Source organism: Carcharhinus amblyrhynchos, chromosome 1, assembly GCF_965287045.1.
Source record: "Carcharhinus amblyrhynchos chromosome 1, sCarAmb.v2.hapA, whole genome shotgun sequence".
Taxonomy (NCBI): Eukaryota; Metazoa; Chordata; class Chondrichthyes; order Carcharhiniformes; family Carcharhinidae; genus Carcharhinus; species Carcharhinus amblyrhynchos.
In genome coordinates, this window is record NC_137324.1 from 145,216,626 (window position 1) to 145,243,628 (window position 27,003).

Below are 27,003 nucleotides of genomic sequence, written 5' to 3' on the forward strand. Positions count from 1 at the left end.
GGATGGTTGATCGTGTAACCTAAGACTTTCTTCACTGAGATATATAGATGGATTGTTTAAATAAGCAAAGCCCTGGCAGGTGGCATTTAATCCTGATAAGCGCAAGGTGATGTATTTTGGAAGAAGTAACATGACGAGGGAATATTTAATGAATGGCAGGACACTGGGAAGCTTAGGGATAGATGGAACTTGGGGTACTTATTAACAGATCCCTGAAGTTGGCAGAGCATGTGAATAGGATAGTTAAGAAGGCATATGAGACACTTGCTTTTATTAGTCGTGGCATAGAGTATAGGAGCAAGGAGGTAATGGTGGAGCTGTACAGAATGTTGGTTAGGCCACTGCTTCAGTACTGTCACCTCACTAATAAGGATGTGATTGCACTAGAAAGGGTACAGAGGAGATTTACCAGGGATGGAGCATTTTAGCTATAAGATGAGACTGGATAGGCTTGGATTGTTTTCTTTAGATCACAGATTGAGGGATATGGGCAGGGTGAATAGGAAGCAGCTATTCCCCATGGTTGAGGAGCCAATCATGATGGAGCATAATTTTAGGGGAGGGGCAGGGGATTCCAAGGGATTTGAGGAAAAAATGCCATTGTGGTGGGAATCTAGACTGCACTACCTGGCAAGGTAGTGGAAGCTGGAAACCTCAACCATTTGTTGTATCTGGATGAGTACTTAAACATAACATTCAAGGATATGGGATTAGTGTGATTTTGATGGTATTTATTGGTGCAGATTTGATGAGCTGAAGGGCCTTTTCTGCCCTCTACGACTGACTCTAAATCATTAGAACATCTTGCCTTCAAGGAGAAGGCTGGATTGCAAGTTAGTGTGCAGGATGAGGCTGATTGGTCCCAGAAAATAAAAGGATGGAAAGAGCATCTGAAGGTCCTATTGCTCCAAGGAATCATGAGAAGGGTAATTGGATACCAAAACAAAATGGAGGGCTTTGTATCTGATTTGCAAAGCATTTGGAATAAAACTGTGGTGACAGTGCAAATAGAGAGAGATGGGAATGATTTAGTGGCAGTTATTGAGACATGGTTACAAGGAGATCAGGCTTGGGAGTTAAAGACTCAATATTTTGCAAGGACAAAGTAAAAGGAGGTAGTGGAGCTTAGTAAAGGAAAGGATCAGTGCAGTAGTGAGAAATTATGTTAGCATTAGAGATCGAGATTATAATTGGTCTGGATGGAAATAAGAAACAGCAAGGGAAAAAAGTTGCCGGTGGGAGTAATCTATAGGTCTCCAAACAGTAATTCTACAATGGGGCACAAGATAAACCAAGAAATATTGGGGGCTTGGGGGGAAAAAAAAGCTATGGCAATAATCATGGATGACTTAAATGTGCATTTGTAGACTGGATTAATCGAATTGGCAAGGATAGTCTCGAAAGTTCATTGAATGTATTGGGGATTGTTTCTCGGAGCAATATATTGTGGAACCAACCAGGGAACAGACTATTTTGGATTTGGTGTTGTGTACTGAGGAGACCTTAATCTCCTAGTTAAGGATCCTTGAGGGAAGAATGATTATGGCATTCAATTCGAGGGCAAGAAACTAGAGTCCCACGCTAGCATTTTGGAGATAAAACAAAGGTAATTACCTGTGCACAAGACTGTTCCCTAATGGACTGGGCAAAAAAACTATAAGGTAAGACAGTAGATGAGCAGTGGCAGATGTTTTAAGGAGCTATTCAATTCCTCCCAACTAAAATATATTAGAAGAAATATTGTAAAACTGATGCAAAATATTGATAGTATCTCTGCCATTTGTGTTCTCCACCCTCATTCTCCAAGGGATCAACATTCACTTTAGCTACGCTTGTCAGAAATATTGTAAGAAGGGGAGAAAACATTTGTGGTTAAACAAAGGTCAGAGGCAAGCTGGAAAATGGAGAAACTTGGGTTACCAAAAAAGTCATAGAATGAGCAAAGGTAAATTTATGAAAGAAAGCTAGTACCAAATGTAGAAGGATAGCAGAAGTTTCCAAGTATACAAAAGGGATGAGTGTAGCTAATGTGAATGTTTGCATCAGTTTAAGGTGGAGGATTCTTGTAGCATCCCAACAGTAACAGGTAATACAGATTATAAAGGAGGAACTAAAAATATACAAACATTATCACCTGGGTACTGAATACGTACTGAGCAAACTATTGGCATTGAAGACAGACAGGTTCCCAGGGCCTGATGGCCTACATCCTAGGGTCTTCAAGAAAGTGGCAGTGGAGATGGTAGATCCATTGGTTATTATATTTCAAAATTCCCTGAATGCAGGAAAGGTTCCAGTAGATTAGAATAACCTTTATTCAAAAAAGGACAGGCAGAAAGTAGGACACTATAGACCAGTTGACATCTGTCATTGGGAAATTGTTAGAATCCATTACTAAGAAAGTAATAGGAAATTTGGATAGTCAAAACAAATCCATCAGAAATAGCATGGTTTTGTGAAAGATGAGTTGTATTTGATTAATTTGCTGAAGTTCTTCGAACATGTAACAAGCAAAGTGGATAATGGGGATCCTGTGTATGTAGTATATCTGGATCTCCAGAAGACATTTGATAAGGTGCCATACAAAAGGTTAATAATATACAAGGTGAGATCACATCACGTTAGAAGTAATGGCAGTGGTTAGCACTGTGCCTCAGCTCCAGGAACCTGGGTTTGATTCCTGGCTTGTAGAGTTTGCGTGTTCTCTCCATGTCTGTGTGGGTTTCCTCCCAGGTGCTCCAGTTTCCTCCCACAGTTCATTAGGCTCATTGGCCATGAACCCTAGCCCCTTAATGTCCTGGAATGAACATAGCCCCTTAGTCTCCTGGAATGCATAGATTAGAGGGATTAGCAGGGTAAATGAGGTGGTGGGTGGGATTGTTGCCGATGCAGACGCAATGGGCCAAACAGCGGTGGTCTGCACTGTCGGGTTATGATTCTGATTAGCTCGGGTAGATGACTGGTTAACCAACAGAAAGAAGTGTCAGGATGAATGGATCCTTTGCTGATTGGTGAGGTGCCACAGGGTTTGGCCCTCAGGCCCCAACTATTTACAATCTATATTAATAACTTGGATGCAGGGATAGAAGGTACTATAGCTAAATCTGCAGATGATACTAAAATAGGTGGGATAGTGACAGTATAGAAATTAGTTTACAGATGGAAAGGTTGGGAAAGTGGGCCAAAATTTGACAGGTTGAGTTTAACATGGATAAGTACAAGGATACCCATTTTGGTTGGAAAAATAGGCAACTTATTTAAATGGAGATGTGTTGCAGAGAGATCTGGGTGTCCTTGTGTAAGAATCTCAACTAATATGCAGGTACAGTAGGTAGTAAGGAAGGCAAATAGAATTTTGGCATTTATTGGTAAAGGAACAGAATATAAAAGTGGAGAAGTGTTGCTGCAGCTATACAAGGCATTAGTGAGACTACATCTGGAGTAATGTATACAATTTTGGTCCTCTGACTTGAGGTAATAATTGCAATGGAGGAGGTTCGCTAGATTGATTCCAGATGGGTTTCTATTGTGATGAGTGTGCAGTTTAGGCCTATATTCTCAAGTTTAGAAGAATGAGAGGAAATCTAGTTGAGGAATACAAGATGATAAAGGGAATTGCAAAGAAAACAGGATGTTTTCTCTTGTGGGGTAATCTAGAATGAGAGACTGTTGTTTTAGGCAAAGCATTAACAGATTTAAAACAACACATGAAAATAAATTATCTCAAAGGGTCATGCATGTGTGGAATTCACTAATCCAGCATATGATGGATGCCAGAACATTGAATTAATTTTGAGGAGGAGGTGGACAATTTTTTAATTTAGTAATAGGTTGAAAAATTAGAGATTGAGCAAGAAAATGGAGTTGAGGCTGTGATGAGATCAGCCCTGATCATATTGAATGGTGGAGCAGGCCTCGGGCTGAATTGCCTACTCTTGTTCCTAGTTCTATGCTTATCTGCCATGCAGATGAGAAGTCTCCGGGTTTAATTCCCAGTCTCTTGTATAGCTAATCTCGGATGAACATAGAACATAGAACATTACAGCGCGGAACAGGCCCTTCGGCCCACAATGTTGCGCCGACCAGTCTTATTTTTAAAAAAAAAACATTGACCCACTAATCTAAACCAATCCCTTTTCGTCCATAAACCTATCCACCAATCTCTTAAACGCCCCCAAACTAGGCGCATTTACAACTGCAGCAGGCAGGGCATTCCAGTCCCTCACCACCCTCTGGGTAAAGAACCTGCCCCTGACATCCGTCCTATAACTACCCCCCCTTAATTTAAAGCCATGCCCCCTCGTGCTAGCTTTCTCCATCCGAGGAAACAGGCTATCACCATCCACCCTATCTAAACCTCTAATCATCTTATATGTTTCTATAAGATCCCCTCTTAGCCGCCTTCTTTCCAGTGAAAACAACCCCAAATCCCTCAGTCTCTCCTCATAGGACCTCCTCTGCATACCAGGCAACATCCTGGTAAACCTCCTCTGCACCCTCTCCAAAGCCTCCACATCCTTCCTGTAATGTGGGGACCAGAACTGCACACAGTACTCCAAGTGCGGCCGCACCAGAGTTGTGTACAGTTGCAACATGACGCTGCGACTCCTAAATTCAATCCCCCTACCAATAAACGCCAAGACACCGTACGCCTTCTTAACAACCTTATCTACTTGATTCCCAACTTTCAGGGATCTATGTACACATACACCTAGATCCCTCTGCTCCTCCACTCTATTCAAAGTCCTCCCGTTAGCCCTATACTCAACACATCTGTTATTCCTACCGAAATGGATTACCTCACACTTCTCCGCATTAAACTCCATCCGCCACCTCGCGGCCCAGCTCTGCAACCTGTCCAAGTCACCCTGCAAACTTCGACACCCTTCCTCACAATCTACCACACCTCCGACTTTGGTGTCATCAGCAAACTTACTAATCCACCCAACTATACCCTCATCCAGATCATTAATAAAGATTACAAACAGCAGTGGCCCCAAAACAGATCCCTGAGGCACACCACTCGTAACCGAACTCCATGATGAATAATTACCATCAACCACCACCCTCTGTCTCCTATCTGCTAACCAATTCCTGACCCAAGTACCTAAATTACCACCAATCCCATACATCTGCATTTTCTGCAGAAGCATACCATGGTGAACCTTATCAAACGCCTTACTAAAATCCATATATACCACGTCTACTGCCTTACCCCTATCCACCTCTTTGGTCACCTTCTCAAAGAACTCAATAAGGTTAGTAAGGCACGACCTTCCCGCTACAAAACCATGCTGACTATCTCTAATCAATTCATTACTCTCCAAATAACTATAAATCCTATCCCTAATAATTCTTTCTAAAACCTTGCCCACTACAGAAGTAAGACTCACTGGTCTATAATTCCCAGGAAGTCTCTGGATGTGACAATTCGGGTACGGTAATCCATTTAAAAATGTCCGTGTAGTGAATTGAGTGAGGAGCAAATAGTTTAATGTCCTATAGGTTTGAAAAGGCTGTGCATGTTTGGATCACTTATGAATAAGTATTGACAACTCGAGCATATCTTTTGTGAGGATGTGCTCTGGAGAACAAGACAGAAAATTGGACAAAGACACTAAAGAAGGCAGCCTGAATTCAAAGTAGTATGTTGTCAAATTGACATTTTAAATGTTAACATGGCTGTTCATATATAAGAATAAGTGTATAGTGCTGTGTATGTGCCTGTCTGTATATGTCAAGGTTTTTTGAAATAACATTTCCCTGTGGTTGTGTTTCAGCATCAAAATGAGTAGCAGGCCAAGTATCAATAACTTTGGAAAATCTTTGTTTGGTGGATACTGTTCTCAGTATGTTCCAGACTTGGTCTTGCATGGAATTAGCTCTGATGAGAAGCTGAAGCAGTGTTTAATGGCAGATTTAGCTCATGCTGTGCAGGTAAGTGTTAGATGCAGTATCACTGCCAAATGTTTTACTATCTTCTGTCAAATTATTGCACTCCAAGCTGTTTCTTATTAGCCTCTATATAGAGAGGAAAGAATTATTTGATTTATTATTGTCTCGTGTGTTAGTATACAGTGGGAAGTATTGTTTCTTGCATGCTATACAGAGAAAGTCTACCATTCATAAAGGAGAGATTGCAGAATGTAGTGTTACTATCATAGCTAGGATGTAGAGAGATCAGCTTAATGCGAGAGAGAAGCAGCTGTTCAATTACCTGTATCAAAATGCACAGACAAATTTGCTACTAAATTAAGCACATTTTAAAAATATTGCATCTATATTCTGTGCCAATAGGTAAAATGATGGATCAAAAATAGGATTTGGGCCCTAAAGGCTGTCTCATAGATGTGTGCAAAATATAGCAGGGAAATCTTATTGATATGATGGGCACATTTTGTATCACAGAACCTCAACTGTGCCTTCATGAAACAGACCCTTGGTCAGTAAAATGCTCAAATTATGTTACTAATTGCAGTATTTCAATGTGCTGCTTCTCCCCGTTTGCCTTTGTAGTAGCTGGTCCCTTCAAGGGGTGTATATCGGAAGAGTCATGCAACTCAACCATCCAATGGCAAATAAGCACAGAATTCTTGGTGCAGAATCTTTTTGCAGCCAAAATTGATCCTAGAACTGGCAGTATTAACATTGTGAAAGACAAATAGTTTATTATATACTAACTGGTGGTCCTTCTAATTACTAGATTGGGGAAGAGGAAAATCAGTGATTCCATTTGTAATGAGGAATTTGAAGAGAATGTCATTGCAAAAGTGCAGTGTGAATCAATCTAATCTTTAAAGGGAAAGCAGGCATCCCTCTCAGGAAGATAGAAGCCTTCGACATACTTATGAAAAATGTGGAACAGTTGGAGGATTATTTTGGGGCTATTGGAATGTGAAGAGGAGAGGGAGTTATTTTACTCGCAGCGTGTGGGACCCTGACATATTCACAGCTTAACAAGCCCAAATGCACCAACCATGAAGACATTTGCAGAGCTCATTGAACTAGCAAATGGGCATTCCCACCCTAAGCCTTGGTAACACTACAAAGATGCAACTTTACCTTGATGGGAAGGGCACCAGAGGAGACTATTGTAGCCTTCATAGCAAGGCTAAAGCAGATCATGGGAGCATTGTGACTTCAGGTCAGCTTTAAATGATATGTTCAGAGTTTGCTGAGTCTGAGTTGACTATTAAGGAGGTGTTGGAAATGGCAACAACAATCAAGCACCAGGCAGGGTGCCCAGGAGTTGCAAAGCACCTGGAGTGGGAGGCTATGAATAGTAATGATGCCAGAAGTAAGGGTGCAGGATTAAGCTCATACAGTGAGTTGAATGCACAAGTGTGAATAATCAATAAACACCAAAAGATTTAAGCAGCCTAGGAATAACAGTGCTTTTAATAGCAGGGGAAACCTCAAGTGTGTAGATTTAGAGGAGCAGAGTACTTTGGATGAAGAAAAGTCACTTAACCAGTGCATAGTATGGGGGATTGTCCAGTGGGGGAAATAAATTTTATGCCATTAAACAATGTCGATTTGGCAAAATAGCACCCATCATAATAGTGTTGGTAAAAGATGGTCAGCCACTGAAGACAGAAGTAGACACATGCGTGTCAGCTGCTATTGAGCAAGCAGACCTACCAGTATCTTTTAAAAAGGAGTTCAACCCCTGAAGCTGATGAATACTGCAGTAAGATTAGCCACACATACCAGAGAAGTAGGAACAACTACAGTCAGCTACCACAGATGATGATACCTGGCCAAGGACTGAGTCTAATGAGAAATAATTGACTCCAGGAGATTAAGTGGAACTGGCTGGGGATCTTTAGGATAAAGGAAACGGGCCTGCACAAGGTCATTAGGAAATACCAAGAAGTACTCTAAGACGAACTTGGAAAGACTTGCACATTGCACGGTCAGATCCATGTTGATCTGGAAGCCCCACCAAAAATTCTTCAGAGTGTGACCTAGTAGAGGCAGCATTAAAATATCTGAAGACTTGGGCATCATTTAGCCTGTACAAGTTGCATGGTGGACCACACCCATTGTACCAGTAGTTAAACCAGACAGGACAGTCAGAATCTCCTGGAGATTAAGTTGATGATGAATCAGGCTGCAGAGCTAGATTGGTACCCCATTCTTAAAATAGAAGATGGGAGTCCTAATATATACCAAATTGGACATGTCATGCTTACTAGTCAGAACTAGACAAAGCTTATGTCACCATAAGCACCCATAAAAGGTGTTCATCAATTTCCATGTTTACCTTTTGGCGTTTCATAAAAACGTAAGAACGCGAAAACCAGGAGCAGGAGTGGGCCACCTGGCTCCTCTAGTCTACTCTGCCACTCAGTCAGATCATGGCTAATCTTTTTGTGGACTCGGCTCCACTGACCTGCCCACTCACCATAGCCCTTAATTCCTTAAAAATTTATCTACCCTTGTCTTAAAAACGTCCAAATGAGGTAGCCTCAACTGCTTCACTGGGCAGGGAATTCCACAGATTTGCAACCCTTTGTGTGAAGAAATTCCTCTTCAACTCAGTCATAGATCTTCCCTTTAGTTTGAGGCTATGTCCCCTAGTTCTAGTTTCACCTGCCATCTATTCCTGCCATAATCTTGGGGACATAGCCTCAAAATAAAGGGAAGATCTATGACTGAGTTGAAGAGGAATTTCTTCACAAAGGGTTGCAAATCTGTGGAATTCCCTGCCCAGTGAAGCAGTTGAGGCTACCTCATTGAATAGTTCTAGTTTCATCTGCCATCTATTCCTGCCATAATCTTGTATGTTTCTATAAGATCTCCCCTCATCCTTTGAATTCCAATGAATATAGCCCCAGTCTACTTAATTTCTCCTCATAAGCCAACCCCCTCAACTCTGGAATCAATCCTAATGAATTTCCTCTGCACCCTGTCCAGTGCCAGTATCACTATCCTCAAGTAAGGAGACCAAAACTGTACATAATACTCCAATGCGGCCTCACCAGCACCCTATACAGTTACAACATAACTTCACTTTTTAAAGTCCATCCCTCTAACAGTGAGGGACAAAATTCGATTTGCTCTCTTAATTATCTTCTGCACCTACAAACCAACTCCTTGTTGTTCTTGCACAAGGACACTCAGGTCCTTCTGCACAGGAGCATGCTGCAATTTTTTACTGTTTAATAATAGTCCATTATTATACCAATTGTTATACCAAAATGGATGATCTCACATTTACCAACATTGTACTCCATCTGTGAGACCCTTGCCCACTCAGACTCCCATTACAGACTTTGTCATCTGTGAATTTCAGCACACCACACTTGGTCCCCAACTCCAAATCATCTATGTAAATTGTAAACAATTGTGGTCCCACTCATCACTGATCACCAACCAGAAAAACAACCATTTACACTCATTCTTTGTTTTGTTAGTTAACCAATCCTCCATCCATGCTAATACTTTACCCGTAACACTGTTCAACTTCATCTTATGCAGCCATCTTTGCGACATCTTGTTAAATGCCTTCTGAAAATCCAGATACACCACATCCACAGGTTCTCCATTGTGCATGTCATGTTCTCTAAGAATTTCACCAGACTACCAGGATCTTGGTACAGAGCCTGGGCTTTTGTAGCCAGAGGCGATCCTATAGCTGGAAGTGTTAACATCGTGAAGGACTGTGTATTTATTGGTTTGTAAATAAACCATTGTAGTTTGTTATATGTTGGTCACTAATCTTTCCAATTATACAGCCACCTTCATTTCTCTTCTGAATTCCTCCCAAAAAGCTGGTATGGGTACAGTTGATTTGTTCCAAGTCTGTCTCTCTAGCTCCAGTTGTCTGATATGCCACAGGATTGAGAATCCAGTTATGAACCATAGAATGCACTTCCTTTCAGCTATTTTTTTCAGCAATTCTGCTTGCTTCTCTTAAGAGTCATACAGATTGAATGTTAACTGTTTTTCTCTCTCCACAGATGCTGCCAAACCTGTTGAGTCTTTCCAGCATTTTCTGTTTTTGTTTCAGATTGCCAGCATCCATAATATTTATTTTTAACTTCCCTTCAACTTCATTAGCGAACTGGCATGTTTTAAACATGTTGGGATTGTTCAGAGCACATAATGAATTCAATGCCAAATATCTGTTGTAGGAGTTGCCTTAGCGTTCAAAATTTGATCAGTTCAGTGCAAGAAATCAGTTGACTTTAAAATTTGACTTTTTGTTGAGAGTACTATAAAGGGACTTTTTGATGCAATAGTTTTCTGTAACTGAGTAGCAGCAGAATTGGTTGGAATTGGGAGCATGTTTTTGCAGTGTCAGAGTCCAGGGGCTGGAATAATTTTGTAGATGAGGGCTAGCTAACTGGCTGATTTTGTAGAACAATAATGGGACAGTGAAGTCATAAAATTCTGACAAGTTAGTTTCATATTGGTGTCTTGTCTTCTACAAATGTTCTAGCAGTTGACCAAAATCAAAAATGGCTGGAAGCCTGAAGTTTGTAGTACCATCACAACTTTTGAATGGAGTTTAATTATTTTGAAACAATTTGAGATCAAAATATTAAATGCTTTACCCTTTCTGCTTTAGCATCCTGTTTTAGATGAACCCATTGCAGAATCTGTCTGTATTATTGCAGACACAGATAAGTGGTCAGTCCAAGTGGCTACAAGCCAGAGGAAAGCGATGGACAACAAGCTGGGCAAAGAGGTATTAGTCTCTAATCTTGTGTCCTCCTTGCTCCAGTCGATTCTTCAACTGTACAAACTACAACTCCCACCTGATTATGTAAGTAAATGGTTTTTACTTTAGTGTGCAATTTGTCTAGCCTACATGACCACAAGTATTACAAGATAAGGTCCATTGTGTGTTGACTTCTCCAGAGACAAGGACAGGCCAGTGCTAAATGCTTCTTCTAAGTGTGCAATTCCTGATATGAATTCACAGAATTGTTAGTGTAGAAGGTGGTAATTTGGCCCACTGTCTGTGCACAGGCTCCCTGAACATCTTTTACTTAGTGCCATTCCAATAATTTTCCCCATATCCCTGCACATTTTCTTTTCAAGTTATCATCTGATGCCCTTATGAATGCCTCAATTAAACCTGCCTGCATCTCACATCCAGGTAATGCATTTCAGATCCAAATTCACTTTGAATATGTGCCCTCTCGTTCTTGTTCCTTTTGCTAGGAGGACAGTTTCTGCCTACCCTTCTCATGAATTTGAACACCACTATCAAATCTCTCTGCTGCTCTCTTTCCAAGGAGAGCAGTCCCAGCCTCTCCAAATACCCCCAACTGAAGTTTCTCATTCCTAGAATCATTCTTGTAAACCTCTTCTGTGTTCGCTAATGCATTCACATCTTCCCTAAAGTGTGGCACCTAGAACTGTACAGAGTCTTGTAAGTTCAGCATAGCCTCTTTGCTATTGTATTCAATAGCCCTATTAATAAATGTGTGCAGACGCTGTGACAATGGATGAATGAACACTGCTCAACAATCACCAGGCAGGAGTGTTCTGTTCCTGTTGGGGAACACTTCAGCAGTCACAGGCATTCAGACTCTGATCTTTGTGTAATCGTTCTCCAAGGTGGCTTTCATGACACGATCACGCAGAATCACTGAGCAGAAACTGATAGCCAAGTTCTGCACACATGAGGACGGCCTCAACCAGGATCTTGGGTTCATGTCACGCTGTCTGTAAATCCCCTATCTTGTCTGGGCTTGCAAAATCTCACTAACTATCCTGGCTGGAGACAACACACACCTCTTAACCTGTGCTTAACCTTCTGTCCACTCACATTATCTGTAGCTTTAAGATTTGATTACCCGTAAAGACTTGCGTTCCAACCATAATCTTGTAAATTGAGTTTGTGTCTATACATGCCCTGTTTGTGGACACAACTCCCACTCACCTGATGAAGGGGCAGTGCTCCGAAAACTTGTGGCTTGTGCTACCAAATAAACCTGTTGGAATTTAACCTGGTGTTGAGACTTCTTACTGTACTTACCCCAGTCCAACGCTGGCATCTCTGCAACTTGCCTGTTAATAAAACCCAGAATACAACATGCTTTGCTCACTCCACCTGTCCACCTTCAATGATCTATGTACATATACACCCAGGCCCCACTGCTCCTGCACCTGTTTTAGAATTTTACTCTTCTGTATTGGGTCTCCATATTTTTACTGAAAAATGCATCACTTCGCACTTCTGCATTGAATTTCATCTGCCACCTAACCACTCACTCCACCAAATTGACTGTCCTTTTGAATTTCTACACTGTCATTTCACTTTCAAGTTTTATATCATTCACAAACTTTGAAACTAAGATCTAGATCATTAAAATATATCACTAAACATTGCAGGATATAAAATTTTAGAAGATGGGAGAGCTGGGGTAGTGGCACTTATCAGCCATAGAAGATGGACTGTACCTATCAGCAGGTGAAAAGTAGAATCCATATGAATATCGATCTAAGATAAATCATCCATCACATTATAGGTAAAGTCTACAGATGACTTGTAATGGAAGGACTTTGGAGAAAAAGTATGCTGACCAGAACTATGGGTCATAGTTTTAAGATTATGGGGCAAACCTTTTAGACCTGAGGTGAAGAGAAATTCCTTCACCCAGCAGGTGGTGCATATGTGGAATTCACTACCACAGAATGTATGAGGCCAAAATGTCACCTGATTTCAAGAAAAAAATTAGATACAGCTCTTGGGACTAAAGAAATCAAGAGACATGGGGGGGATGGTGGGAAGAGAAATCAGGATATTCAATTTAATAATCCAGCCATGATCAAAATGAATGGCCTACTCCTGCTTCTATGACCAGATTAGGGAAATGAGTAAAAATACATGAAATAATCATGGATTTCAACTGTCCTGATATGTTTAAAAAGCCCAACAAGGGAAGATTTGTTATCTATTGGATCAAGCAATGGGGATTAAACAAGACTATGGACTAAATGTGTTTAATAAGTGCTTTAAGATGATAGAGAAGGACATAAGTTTGATCGATTGGAGAAAAGCTGATTTTGAGGGGCTAAGGATAAAAGTTAGAAAAAATAAAATGGGTGCAATATTGGCAAGTAATTTAAAATGTTCAGAGTGCAGAAATAACATTATGCTACATGGAAAAAGAAAGCTAAATATTAGTGAAACTCCACGGATGAATAAAGACATAAGGGAACAATATAAGGTTAAGCAGCAGTACATAGTCAACTGAGGAATGCATGGTGATGAGCAAATATGAATAGATTAGGAAAGAAGGCATTGAAATAAGTAAAAAGACAGGAAATGCAAAACTAAATTATCAAGCACTATAAAACAAAGTAGTTAAATATTTTATAGGTGCATCAATAAGATGGAAGACTGGTATAAGACCTTTAAGGGATAGACAGTTTTACAATCTTTTTAGAGACACTTATCGTTTAAGCAGAAATCCAAACTCATTTTAAACAATGGAACGACACAAATTTTTACTTTTGACAAAACACAAACTTTGTGTGTGTGTATATATAAGACCAAAGGACATGGGAGCAGAATTAGACCACTTGGCCCATCGAGTCTGCTCTGCTGTTCAATCACGGCTGATATTTATCTTGTCCCTGTTCTTCTGCCTTTTTCCCTGTAACACTGATCCCCCTAATTAATCAAGAACCTATCTATCTGACCTAAAGACCTCCATGACCTGGCCTCCACAGCCTTCTGTGGAAAATAGTTCCACAGATTCACCACTCTCTGGCTGAAGAAATTCCTCATCTGTTTTAAAGAATTGTCTCCTTTTAGACTGAGATTGCGCCCTCTGGTTGTAGTTTTTCCTATTAGTGGAAACATCCCCTCTACATCCATTCTATCCAGGTCTCGCAGTATCCTCTAAGTTTCAATAAGATTTCCGCGTGCCCCATCCCCAATTCTTCTAAACTCCAACGAGCATAGACCCAGAGTCCTCAACTGTTCCTCCTACAACAAGCTCTATTCCAGGGATCATTCTTGTGAACCTCTTCTGGACCCTTTCCAAGGCCAGCATATCCTTCCTTAGATATGGGGCCCATAACTGCTCACAATACTCCAAATGGGGTCTGATCAGAGCCTTATACAGCCTCAGAAGTACATCCCTGCTCTTGTATTCTACCCTTGTTGACATGAATGCTAATGTTGCATTTGCCTTCCTAACTGCCAACTGAACCTGTGTCCTTAAGAGAAATGACTCCCTTTGTTTCTGATTTTCTTAAGCATTTTCCCATTTAGAAAATAGTCTATGCCTTCATTTCTCCTTCCAAAGTCATAACATCACACTTCTTTTTTCTACATTGTATTCCATCTGCCACTTTACCCACTCTCCTAACTTGTCCAAGTCCTTCTGCAGCCCCACCCCGCTTCCTTAATGCTATCTATCCTGCTACTTATCATCTGCATACTTAGCAACAATGCCTCCTGTTCCTTCCTCCAAATTGTTAATGAATATTGTGAAAAATTATGGCCCCAGCACTGACCCCTGAGGCACACCACTAGTCACCAGCTGCCATCCTGAGAAAGACCACATTAGCCCCACTCTCTGCCTTCTGTCAGTCAGCTAGTTCTCTATCCGTACCAGGATATTACCATTAACACCATGGATACTTACCTTATTTAGCAGTCTCTTATACGGCACCTTGTCAAAGGCCTTCCGGAAATCTAAATAAATCACGTCCCCGGTTCTCCTTTACCTAACTTCCTTGTTACCACACATGACCACCCCTTGACAAAGCTGTGCTGACTCAGTCTTATTTCATTATGCACTTCCAAGTACTCTGTGATCTCATCTTTAACAATGGACTCTAAAATTTTGCTAATGATCAAAGTCAGACTAACCAGCCTATAATTTCCCATCTGCAGCCTCCCTCCCTCCTTAAACAGCGATGTTACATTAGCTACTTTCCAGTCCTCTGGTTTATAGTTATTTGGAGAGTAATAAATTGATTGGAGATAGTCAGCATGGTTTTGTGGCGGGTAGGTCGTGCCTTACTAACCTTATTGAGTTTTTTGAGAAAGTGACCAAAGAGGTGGATGGGGGTAAGGCAGTGGATGTGGTGTATATGGATTTTAGTAAGGCGTTTGATAAGGTTCACCATGGTAGGCTTCTGCAGAAAATGCAGATGTATGGGATTGGGGGTGATCTAGGGAATTGGATCAGGAATTGGCTAGCGGATAGGAGACAGAGGGTGGTGGTTGATGGTAAATATTCATCATGGAGTTCGGTTACGAGTGGTGTGCCTCAGGGATCTGTTTTGGGGCCACTGCTGTTTGTAATTTTTATTAATGATCTGGATGAAGGTGTAGTTGGGTGGATTAGTAAATTTGCTGATGACACCAAAGTCGGTGTGGTAGATAGTGAGGAAGGGTGTCATAGTTTGCAGGAAGACTTGGACAGGTTGCAGAGCTGGGCCGAGAGGTGGTGGATGGAGTTTAATACGGAGAAGTGTGAGGTAATTCACTTTGGTAGGAATAACAGATGTGTTGAGTATAGGGCTAACGGGAGGACTTTGAATAGTGTGGAGGAGCAGAGGGATCTAGGTGTATGTGTACATAGATCCCTGAAAGTTGGCAATCAAGTAGATAAGGTTGTTAAGAAGGCATATGGTGTCTTGGCATTTATTGGTAGGGGGATTGAATTTAGGAGTCGCAGCGTCATGTTGCAACTGTACACAACTCTGGTGCGGCCGCACTTGGAGTACTGTGTGCAGTTCTGGTCCCCACATTACAGGAAGGATGTGGAGGCTTTGGAGAGGGTGCAGAGGAGGTTTACCCGGATGTTGCCTGGTATGGAGGGGAGGTCCTATGAGGAGAGGCTGAGGGATTTGGGGTGGTTTTCGCTGGAAAGAAGGCGGCTAAGAGGGGATCTTATTGAAACATATAAGATGATTAGAGGTTTAGATAGGGTGGATAGTGATAGCCTTTTTCCTCTGATGGAGAAATCTAGCACGAGGGGGCATGGCTTTAAATTAAGGGGGGATAGTTATAGGACAGATGTCAGGGGTAGGTTCTTTACCCAGAGGGTGGTGAGGGATTGGAATGCCCTGCCTGCTGCAGTTGTAAATGCACCTAGTTTGGGGGCGTTTAAGAGATCCGTGGATAGGTTTATGGACGAAAAGGGATTGGTTTAGGTTAGTGGGTCATTGTTCTTTAACTGGTCGGCGCAACATCGTGGGCCGAAGGGCCTGTTCAGCGCTGTAATGTTCTATGTTCTTATGTACCCTTCCCACCTCCAGTGATTCCTGAAAGATCACCAACAATGCCTCCATATCTTCCTCAGCTATCTCCTTCTAGAACCCTGGGGTGTAGCCCATCCAGTCTAGGTGACTTATCCACCTTCAGACCTTTCAGTTTCCCTAGAAACCCATTTAGTGATGGCCCCTACATTCAGTTGTGCCCCCTGACTCTCCTGGAGCTCTGGCATCCCACTAGTGTCTTCTGCTGTGAAGACTAATGCGAAGTAACTCTTCAGTTCCTCTGCCATTGCAGTGATCCAGTGGCTATTTTTGTTCTCACCTTTTATGTATTGAAAAAAGTTGATGTACTAATGTTATGTGCTTGTTCCTGCAATAATTCTCAGTTATTTACTGAGGTAGAACTTTTAACATCTCTTGATTGTGGGTGCCACAGTGATTTGTACTGGTTACTTTTCTAATACTTTCAAACTAATCTCATTGTTGCTATCTTTGGCACAGGTCTCTGGGAACTACTGTAGGTATTCCACTGGGTAATCTTTCAGCAAAAATCATGTCACGCCCTCATTCACTCACTAGATGAAAGAAGTTTGTTTATCTTTAACGCTGTTTCTGGTGCAAGTCAATTTAACTATCTCCTGTCAGTGGGCTGAAAATTGGATACACCAGTTCCAAGCTGCAACTAATTCTCTCGGCAAACACCCAGATAAATTGAAACAAGAAACCCACCCAAGTGTAACCCATCCCCACAACGACAACAATTTGAGAACATCCTAGCTCTGGGATGTTCTTAAATCGACCTTTAATTATCCCTCGGTCATAATTTTGTGTTTAATCTAACAAAAGTAAAGGGGTTTTATAACCTTTTGGGGTTCACTTTTTAACCAACTTAACTGTAACTCTCAAAACAGAAGCATCTTTCTGGCATAGATTCCTTGTAAATTTCTTTGGCTGGGCAAGTCCACCTATTGTTTTATAGCACTCTGTTCAATTCTCCATTTATTAAATGGGTAGGGTAATCTTTTGAACCACCACATCTTTAAGTGTTCAGGCAATCTCTAAAGCACAGCATTTTAATCATCTGATGGTTACAGCTTTAATTTTCCCAGAACTGAAAATCACCTTTAAAATATTAACTTGAACCATGAGCTTCATATTTGACAGCTAATGGTAAGGAGGTGACATATTGCATAATTATTTTATTTAACAGCGTGTAACATAGGCAGACATGACAATTGGTGAGATGAATAATGAAATAAGTGCATTTAAAATACAAAGAAATGTATTGAATTAGCAAATCAAACTGAGGATAAAGCTGCATACCCAGACAGGTTGCATTCATCCATTTTTGAAGAATTTGGGGATAATAATGGATGCCCTATTAAAGGAAAGAATAGAAAATAATTTCAAAGCAAAAAGTGCAGTAATGAATAGTCAGCATGAACTTCAAAAAGAAAAATCTTGTTTAACCAGTATTGAATGTATTGAGGTGACAAGTACAGTAGACATGCATCTTGCAGTAAATGTAATTTGCCCCTTTTTCAAAAGGCCTTCAGTAAGGTGTCCCAAAATAGCCTGATGAATAAGATTAGAGAATATGGAGTTGGGGGCAAGTGGCAGAATGGATTACTAGCTGGTTTCAAGAGATAAAGCAGAATGAGCGAAGGGCTGTTATTCATTGGAAAATAGGGCAACAGTATCTACAAGGATCTGTGCTGAGACCCCTGTTCATGACTTGCATCAACTAATAGGACTTCGGAATCAAAACGCAATTTTTAAGTTTACTGATGACACCAAATTGGCTGGATTGTCCACAATAAAAAGGACTGCAACAAATTACAGGAGAACACTAATAAACTTGCAGAATGGGTAAACAATTGCCAAATGGAGTTCAACACAGATAAATGCCACCATTCCCATGAAACTCATCTCCAAACACCATGGCCTGGGCCTTCCTAACTCGCAGACCACAATCAGTAAGGATAGGCAACAACACCATCTCCACGATCATCCTCAACACCGGTGCTCCACAAGGCTGTTGTTTCAGCCCCCTACTATACTCGTACACTATAACTGTGCGGCCAAATTCCACTCCAATTTGATTTTCAAGATTGCTGACGACACCACCGTAGTGGATTGGATCTCGAACAATGTGAGACGGTGCAGGAATGAGATGGGGAATCTGATGAACTGGTGTGGTAAGCCCCCCCGCCGCCACCACCACTGACTTCAGGAAACGTAAAGAAAAACATGCCCCTCTACATCAACGGGGACGAAGTAGAAAGGGTCAAGAGCTTCAACTTTTTAGGTGTCCAGAGCATTTCCAACCTGTCCTGGTCCGTTATGATTGTCCGAGCACCAAAAAGCATTGTTTCTGGTTGTATCATAGTTTGGTGTGGCTCTAGCTTTGCCCAAGACTTTAAGGAACTACAAAAGGTAGTGAATGTAACCCAATCCATCACGCAAACTAGCCTCCCATTCCTGCTGCCTTGGCAAATCAGCCAGAATAATAAAGGACCCCATACACCCTGGACATATCTTTTTCCTGATGGAAGAATGTACAAAAGTCTGAGGTGAAGAGCAGCTTCTTTGCTGCTGCCATCAAACTTTTGAATGGACCTACCTTATTCAAATGATCTTTCTCTACACCCTAGTTATGACTTTGACACTACATTTTGCACTCTTCTCTATGAATGGTCTACATAGTGAAAAGTATTGTTTCTTATACACAATGTTAATAGATGTGACAATAATAAAGCAAACCAAATGTAAGCTAGTACCTTTTAGAAGGAAGAATGAGGAGGTCACTTATTCTTGGAAAGTACAAATCTAGTGGGCTGAGGAACAAGTATGTGGAATACGAGTACACATTGCTACAAGATCTTCCACAAGTTAGCCGGGCCACTTTTTTTTAAAAAAAAGCAAATCCAGCACCAGGCTTTAGTTATTCAGTGAGATTAGTATTTTGATAAATTTCCCAGCATTTCTTATTGAAAAATTGAAGTAATTTCTGGCATTTCTTTCTTTGCAGTGTTTAATCCATCTTGAAGATAGACTGCAGGAGCTTTATTTTAAAAGCAAAATGCTGTCAGAATACCTGAAAGGCCACACTAGAGTCCATGTAAAAGAACTGGGAGTGGTGCTGGGGTAAATCGAACTTTTGTATTAATCTGTATATTGTGCCTATTGTCTTCAAACCTGTCATGTCTTTGTTAAATGGTTTCACTAAACTTGTGTTGTAATTTATAAAATTATGCATATTTTCTTAAATTGTATATTCTAATGGAACTGGATTTTTTCCTTTTGCTATGTTCGCTATTTTCAAAAGAACATAGTCATCGAGCTGTTTGTGGAACAGGAATTGGCCAATCCTAGTCCATGTTGGCTCCCCACAGTGCAGTACAGGCGATTTAACTCCATTGCTCAATCCCTGAACCCCTGCAAGTTCCTTTGCTTCAGTGTTCATCCAATATTTTTAGTTACTGAATTCCAAATAACTATTTTTGGGTTTTTAGAAAAACAAACTTGCTCTGTCAGCCATTGCTTCTCAAATTGCAGCCTTTTGCAGATAATTTTTACACTGTCAAGTCTTGAGCTGATCTTTTTGTTGTAGGATTAACATTGGGAGAATTTTGTTCCTGTACTTTTTTGGTTTTTGTTACATATACAGTTGTATTTTTAGTTTATAATGTATATAATCCCAAAAACGCTCCTTTGAGCAAGGGAAATTTTCTTTCAGAAATTTGGGAGGAAGGGCAACTATTACTTCAGTTTAGCAAAATTATTAAATATATTACCCTGCATTTAGCACATTTAGAATAGAATATGGTATGGTTTTCTGGTCAGGACTATATTAACACACTTAGAATTTGTATCTTTACACAATGCCTACAGTCCTGTGAGCATAGTCTTGCCAAATAGCATACACTTGCTTTAAATAACAAATTAATTTTAGGAAAACAGGCCCCTAGAGGCGAGTTGTCTATAATTGTTCAGGGCTATTATTTGAGATGTCATCCCCTGAATTGCAACACTTTCTTTGAAATTATGTTTTCTTTTTGGCTTTCAGAGTTTTATATATTGAATGTTGTTTACAACAACTTAGTGATTGTATTTTTCTCTTTCAGGATTGAATCAAATGACTTGCCTTTGTTGGCTGCTGTGGCAAGTACTCATTCTCCATATGTTGCCCAGATACTCTTGTAAGCTAAAATCACAACAGCTTTTGTCCAGAAAGGATTAAAAAAATCAAACTGAGCATTGGATGGCAGTGAGTTGGGAAACTTCGTTGTGCACATTGGTTACAAGTATTACGCAAACTGATGACCAGATCAGTGCTGCATTGTGCATTGAGTAATCTTCTACATGTTCGTATGCCATAAACTGCAAATTTTCTTCATCTTTCAGAAAATTTCTGGGATATATGTTCAACTCTCAGTAAGGAATTTTAAGGGCAAGTGTTTCAGGTTTGTTTTTTAACAGAATTTAAGTCTGCTAAGCTCATAAACACTAAAAGTGGTTGCAATGAAAGCATGTGTTTCATACAAAGCAGACTTCTAAAAACAGACCATGTTCTCACGCCATCTTGAATGCTCGCTTCTGTGGTGTTTTTTGACTTCTGAGTCACTTGAACAGTTGCCTTAAACGGTATATAATTGAGTATTACAAAAGTTACACATAGCATTCCGATTCAGAAGAATTTGAAATTACATCTATTGATTTTACATTTCTAAATTGCTAGGATACTGTACAATCCTGCAACAAAAGCACAGCAAAAAAAGCTATTGAATTTAGCAGTTTACTTTATACAAGTGGTTTGAATTTTTTGAGAGTTTAGTTGTCTAGTCATCTTTAAAGGGACAAAGTAGGCAGAATTATATTTTTAAAATTTGTATGGGGTATCTTCTTTACATGAGCTTTGTTTACAATAATTTCTCAACTTATGCAAGTTTCTGTTAAACAACATGTATGGAATATTGGGGCTAATCCTGTGACACCAGCTTTGTATGAAAAACACTGCTGTTTTACTGTTAGTGAGGTTATTGGGTGTCATTAACACAGTCACTTGTGCTGAATAATTTTCAGACTGACTTTAGTGAAGAATTCCAAGATGTTGAATGATGGGAATAATGAAAATTGAATTGGAGGCGAGAAAGGAGCTGTATTTTTGTTGTGTAAATGCATATGGTACAATCTCAGCTGGTAAGAATCACATGGAGGCTACTTTATCAGAAATCTATTTGTTGATGCAAGTGCCTTTCAAAAACCAACTGGGGGAATGTTCCAATTAAAAGCTACAAATAATTCAATTAATGACTATCCCAGAGTATGCTGATGCTTCATCCAGTGAACGAGACAGGAAACATTCAGTATTTATACTCATGCCAAATTTTCCCTGTGGAATAGGTTAATCAAATTGTTGATAAATCCCCCTTTATGAAATAATGCACAGAAGACCATGGAAATGATTTATCTGCCACTAAATTTAGCACAATACACTTGAGTTCCCTATCTTGCACATATGTTTACTTTATTTAAGAACATAAGAAATAGGAGCAGGAGTAGGCCATCTAGCCCTTCGAGTCTGCCCTGCCATTCAATAAGATCATGGCTGATCTGTCGTGACTCAGTTCCACATTCCCGCCCTCTCCCCATAACCCTTAATCCCCTTGCCTATCAAAAACCTATCAACCCGCGTCTTAAAAATATTTAGCGAGGCAGCCTCCACCACTTCAACGGGCAGAGAATTCCAGAGATTCACCACCCTTTGAAGAAGTTCCTCCTCAACTCCGTTCTAAACCACCCCCCCACCCCCCCCCCCCCACCCCCTGCCCTTATCCTGAGGCTGTGCCCTCTAGTCCTATTTGTGAAGTTAGCGACTGGAGAAACTTCACTGTCCTCTTCCTTAATCCAGTTTTTGCTAAAAGAAAAATCATCTGTTTAGGGTTTTATATTTTGCATAAAATGACAGGTATATTTTCACTTTTTAAAAGTTTAGTTCTGAACAAACCGGCAGAGCTTCTGCTAACACAATTTTAATTTAAGTATGTAGTTTATTGCTACATAACTAGAGAGGGTCATATTTCAGGCCTAGAATTATAGTGTGAAAAATTGTGAAATACACTAAGAACATGTGTCTGAAGGTTTGATGCTTGTCTTGCTGTTGCATATTTTCAATTAGGAGCTAATGCTGTATTTCAGTTTTACCTGTGGGTCAGGTTTTTGGTCAACTTCTGAAAGTCATTAAACTTGAATTAAAACATTCCAATAAATAAACATCATATCTGAACATGAGAATATTTCTAATATAAAGTGAATACATAGCTAGTTACTTGGGAGAAATTGGAGACAGGATTGTTTAGGTTTTGTCTTTGACCTTCTTAAAATAGTATGGAAACCAAACACATTGGGCGTACTATTGTGGGCCACAACAATTACACCTTACTGATGAATGCAACTCCGCTTCTAATATTTCTTAACATCAAACAAACATGAATTAACTTATTTTAATATTCCACCTCACATTTTTAACGTAATTTATCCCATATACCCAATCCCGTGCAACCTCCGCTTCACCAAATACCAAAACTGTTAAGCTAAATTATTTTAGTCTAGTTTTTCGCATTTCTCACTTGTTACACAAAAATTACTTTGCTTAACACCATGCTTCGTAGTTTGAGTATTGCTCTTGATCCCAACTTTTGTTACTTATTCAGCAGTTCCACGTCTATTTGGAAAACCCACTATTGACAGCAGTGGGAAATAAAATGCATGGACCATATCATCCCCAAGTAAGACATCCACAGCAGAGACATGAAACCAGAACGTTTGATCCAAAGATTAAGCTTAGGATTTGGCTACTAGATGAAATTGACATTTGTCGCTGCTTGGGTTCACTGAACAGTAACTACACACTGATTCCTTGTTGTTTAGTGGCTGAACTTGGATGAAAAGCATTTTTACTTATTGAGTCATGGAGCTAAATCTCATCACGCTGCCATTCGCTGCTCCAGTACATTCCGTTCTGAATTGCAGTCACCAATGCATTTTATTCTTTCCCTCTTATAGATATTAATATCATCCCCTTTCTGTAAAGGCAACTCGCAAACCAATTGGGAGTATTAGAAATCTTTGATTTCACTTAAAGGAGTTAAATGCTGAGTTATTCAAATTTGTGATACAGCATTATGCAACTGCCATTGGAACTCAACTGTAAATCAAATTTAGTGAATATTGTTTCATTTTAAATATGATCAGAGATGTTCCTGAGTTTCAGATATGTCTGATACTTTAGTTCAGTTTAGTTGTGGCTGTACGCTTGAGCTACAGTTGACCCTGTTTCCAAAATCAAACAGATCCTATGTGCTGGCTCACCATCTTTTGTAGTAGATCATGGGTCAAGTGTGGAAATATTGAAATTGATAATCTAACATTGGACTGCCTAATTTGCTGGAACAAACTCTATTTTGCAGTTCCTTGAATGCCATGATGTCATTGTCTAAGCCAAACTTTCTGATCATGGAACACCTTGACTTTGTTGTTGGGGCTTTGGTTAAACCAGAGTCTAATGTTCTTCCAGCAGCATCCCTCACTGGTCTCTTGCCCTCTTAACCCTTCCTGTGATGATAAGGCACTCCAACCCCTCTTCACTGGTAACATGCCTGAATGACTCCATTTGTCTTTTATTATTCAATAATTCTTTTGTTCATCTAGCCTCACTCAATACTTCATTTAGTTTTGTCCTCCACCCAACATAACCTTAAGATCCTACTATAGTACCACATTCTGAAGCTGATGATGTTCTTTTCATCCTTTCGCAATGCTCCCAAGTTTCACATCCACAGAATCCCTGCAATGCAGAAGGCTGTTCAGCCCTTTGAGCCTGCACCATCAACAATTCCACCTAGTCCTATTGCTTTAGCCTCACGTTTATCCTACTAATCTCCCTGACACTAAGGGACAATTTACCATAGCCGATCAACCTAACCCGCGCATCTTTGGACTGTGGGAGGAAACGGGAACACCTGGAGAAAACCCATGCAGACTCCACACGGACAGGTGACCCAATTGAACCTGGGTTCCTGGTACTGAGGCTTGCCACTGTGCCATCCATATTTCATTACTGACCAGATGTAACATTTTGAATTTTATGAAAATACTTTTGGCTTTTCCACTCCTTTTTTGATTTCTGTATTGCTTTCACCATCAGATATTGCAGTGCTTCCTAGACGATTGAATTGATTGGTGTGTTCTAACTAGCTTCCATTTACTGTGGTGCTGCATACTGGAATATTTGTTTTCCCATTACCATGGGAACTGTCAATTCAGTTGTGTGTGGGCCCAGATCTACCACTTCCTTTTTATCTCTACACTGATTTAATTTTTGCAAGCCTTCATTTGTTGCTGTGAGTGGTGTTCTCATAGCGTGGATGTTGTTGATGACTCTCCTGCTTCTCAATTCTGCAGACTAATTGATTCTTTGGCTAATTGATTAAAAACAGACTTGGATATTCGTGGATAATGTCAGTGGTGTACATTTTGTTGGTAACCTGTTTTTAGTTCCTAGCTATCCTACTGCTTCAATAATGTCTCCTGATATTTCATCTGGTCTCTTTGTTCTTCCATTTCTTGCAAAATTTCCATGTAGGTGCTCAGTCATCATCGTACAATTCTTCTATATATTCACTTCATCTTTCCCTGAGTTTTATCCTTTTCCATCAGAATTGAACCACCTCCCACTTTCAAACATCCAGTGGAGTTTGCCTCTCCAAATTTTCCTGAGCAAATTGGTGAATTTCCTTAGAATGCAAGTTTTTCATTGGCAAACACATTGTCATTTAGCCATTTTTTTCCTCTGATGCATTTTCATTTTATTTTTAGGTTCTGTCTATTAGATTCTGACTGACATTTTCTCCATTCTTCCTTTTTGTTTTGCTTAAAATGCATTGCTCTTGTCGAAACCTTAACATTTGCATTTTTGATTAAAATCTCAATGAAATCTCATGTTAAATTCCTCCTCTTTGTTTCTCCCACCTGCAGTGCTGGAAAACAGTTCTTTACCTCTACTCAATGTTTCTTTTTATGATGGGGTCTTTCAGTCATTCACGATCCAGCCTCCTTGACTTTCCTATAACTTCATTAAGAATTTCTAACTCGACATTCATTGTGGCAGCCACTTGTAAATGATCACTATCATAGTCTGCTCCAGGATATAGTTTTGACTGTTCAATGAAGCTTCTGAAATATCTATTTGCTGTAATAGTCTGATTTTATAATGTCACTTTCAATATTCAACTTTGTTTAAATATTACCCTAGGCAATGTGTATGGTGCTGTTGGAACAAAATCAACCCATCTATCAACTCAGTTGTAATATGCTGCAAGACCACCTGGGCCAGCAGTATCCTGTGCACAAGAATTTCCTAATTTTGTACTACGATCTCCCATGACAATTATGATACCTTGAGAACCACTTCTTGTTTTCTTGATTTTAGTTAATCTAATATTTCATGGCCCTTACCTGATGTGCTTTGGGTTGGGAAAATGCTTGTATAATGCTCAAATTGGAAAGTTTACCTGCTGTTCTGACAAGGAGAATTTTCACTAAAGTAGCTCAATATCTTGAGTTTACAGTGTTTTCAATCAAGATCCACAACAACATATTTTTCATGATTCACTCCATCTGAGTGGAAAGTAATTCCATCGTTGTGTAGGCATTGCCCAGCTGCCATCCACCCTATTTCAGAGACCATGAATATTGATAATCTGCAGATTGCTTGAATGATGCCTTCTGATTTCCCTCCTTGATATGATGATCTAACATTCCAAGAGCAATTCTGGTGTGTCAGTTTGTATTTTCTTTGCTCTTGGAGCATTTTGAGGGTTGCATAGTAGCATAATCTGGTCCACCTGCAGTTGGATACCTGTACTAACTAGGTGCTAACACAAATGGTGTCAGTCTCATTCAAGCTGTTGATAAGAACTATGTATTAACCACATTTGACTAGGGAAAAGTAAAACATGGTGTTTCCTGATGGCTTCCTTGTGGGAAGAGAAACTGACCCTTCTAGGTTCTACCAGCTGAATATGGATTTGCAAAAGGGCAGGGTGATCACACCCTGGCAGTCATACCCTGTTAGCCATTAGAATTCTCTGCTTTGAAAGATTAAGTTCAAAACCTGTGCAAATCAAGCTTCAGAAATTATCAGATTATTTGGAGGGTTAAATATTGTAGGGGCAAATTGTGCTAAATTCTAAATTTACATTAATGCTTATTAACCCCAGTTTTTATTTGAAGTACCCATCCACCTTAGCCATTAGTGCATAAATCTACTGTTGGATCAATTGATGCAGAATGCCAACCATTGATGAGGTACACTTATCCTGAAGTACAGTATAGTGTTTTTAAAGTAAACCATTCAATCTGAAAGTTAGCTTTCAGTTGTCAGCAATATTCTCCCAGTATAGTTTAAGAAAAGCAAGAGTGCAAAACTTGCAAGCTGAAGTAGTAAGTGTGCTTAATCAATGATTACACTCATGTACCAGTGCCTTGATTGTCCCTTTTAAAAGTGTACTCTACTTGGAGCAGGTCGTGTTGTTTTAATTGTTTTGTCAATCTATTAATCTGCACTCTAATCTTGTGCATGTGGCCATTTTTTTAATTCTTTGTTGTAACCTGTTTCAGCAACAACAACTTGGGCAATTTCTTTGCTTCTCCACTTAGATTATTGCCAGATCCAGGAAGAGTACTGTTCTTCTGTGCTGATTTTTGCTTGCATCTTAAAATAATTGCTTTCTCATTGAC

The 27,003-nt window shown here is 40.0% G+C and overlaps 1 protein-coding gene across 3 annotated transcripts in view; it reads left to right on the forward strand.

Annotated features, from left to right (window-relative positions):
* The window catches only part of LOC145345905 (folliculin-interacting protein 2-like), a 114,968-nt gene extending 94,403 nt beyond the window's left edge, over nt 1-20,565 (forward strand). For all 3 annotated transcript variants that reach the window (XM_080193484.1, XM_080193485.1, XM_080193486.1), the window contains 4 exons: nt 5,781-5,937; nt 10,577-10,774; nt 19,232-19,347; nt 20,328-20,565. In XM_080193484.1, the coding sequence (XP_080049610.1) occupies nt 5,781-5,937; nt 10,577-10,774; nt 19,232-19,347; nt 20,328-20,406 (550 nt within the window). In that variant the 3' untranslated portion in view covers nt 20,407-20,565. The remainder of the gene's footprint in view (nt 1-5,780; nt 5,938-10,576; nt 10,775-19,231; nt 19,348-20,327) is intronic.
* The last annotated feature ends 6,438 nt before the right edge of the window (nt 20,566-27,003 follow it).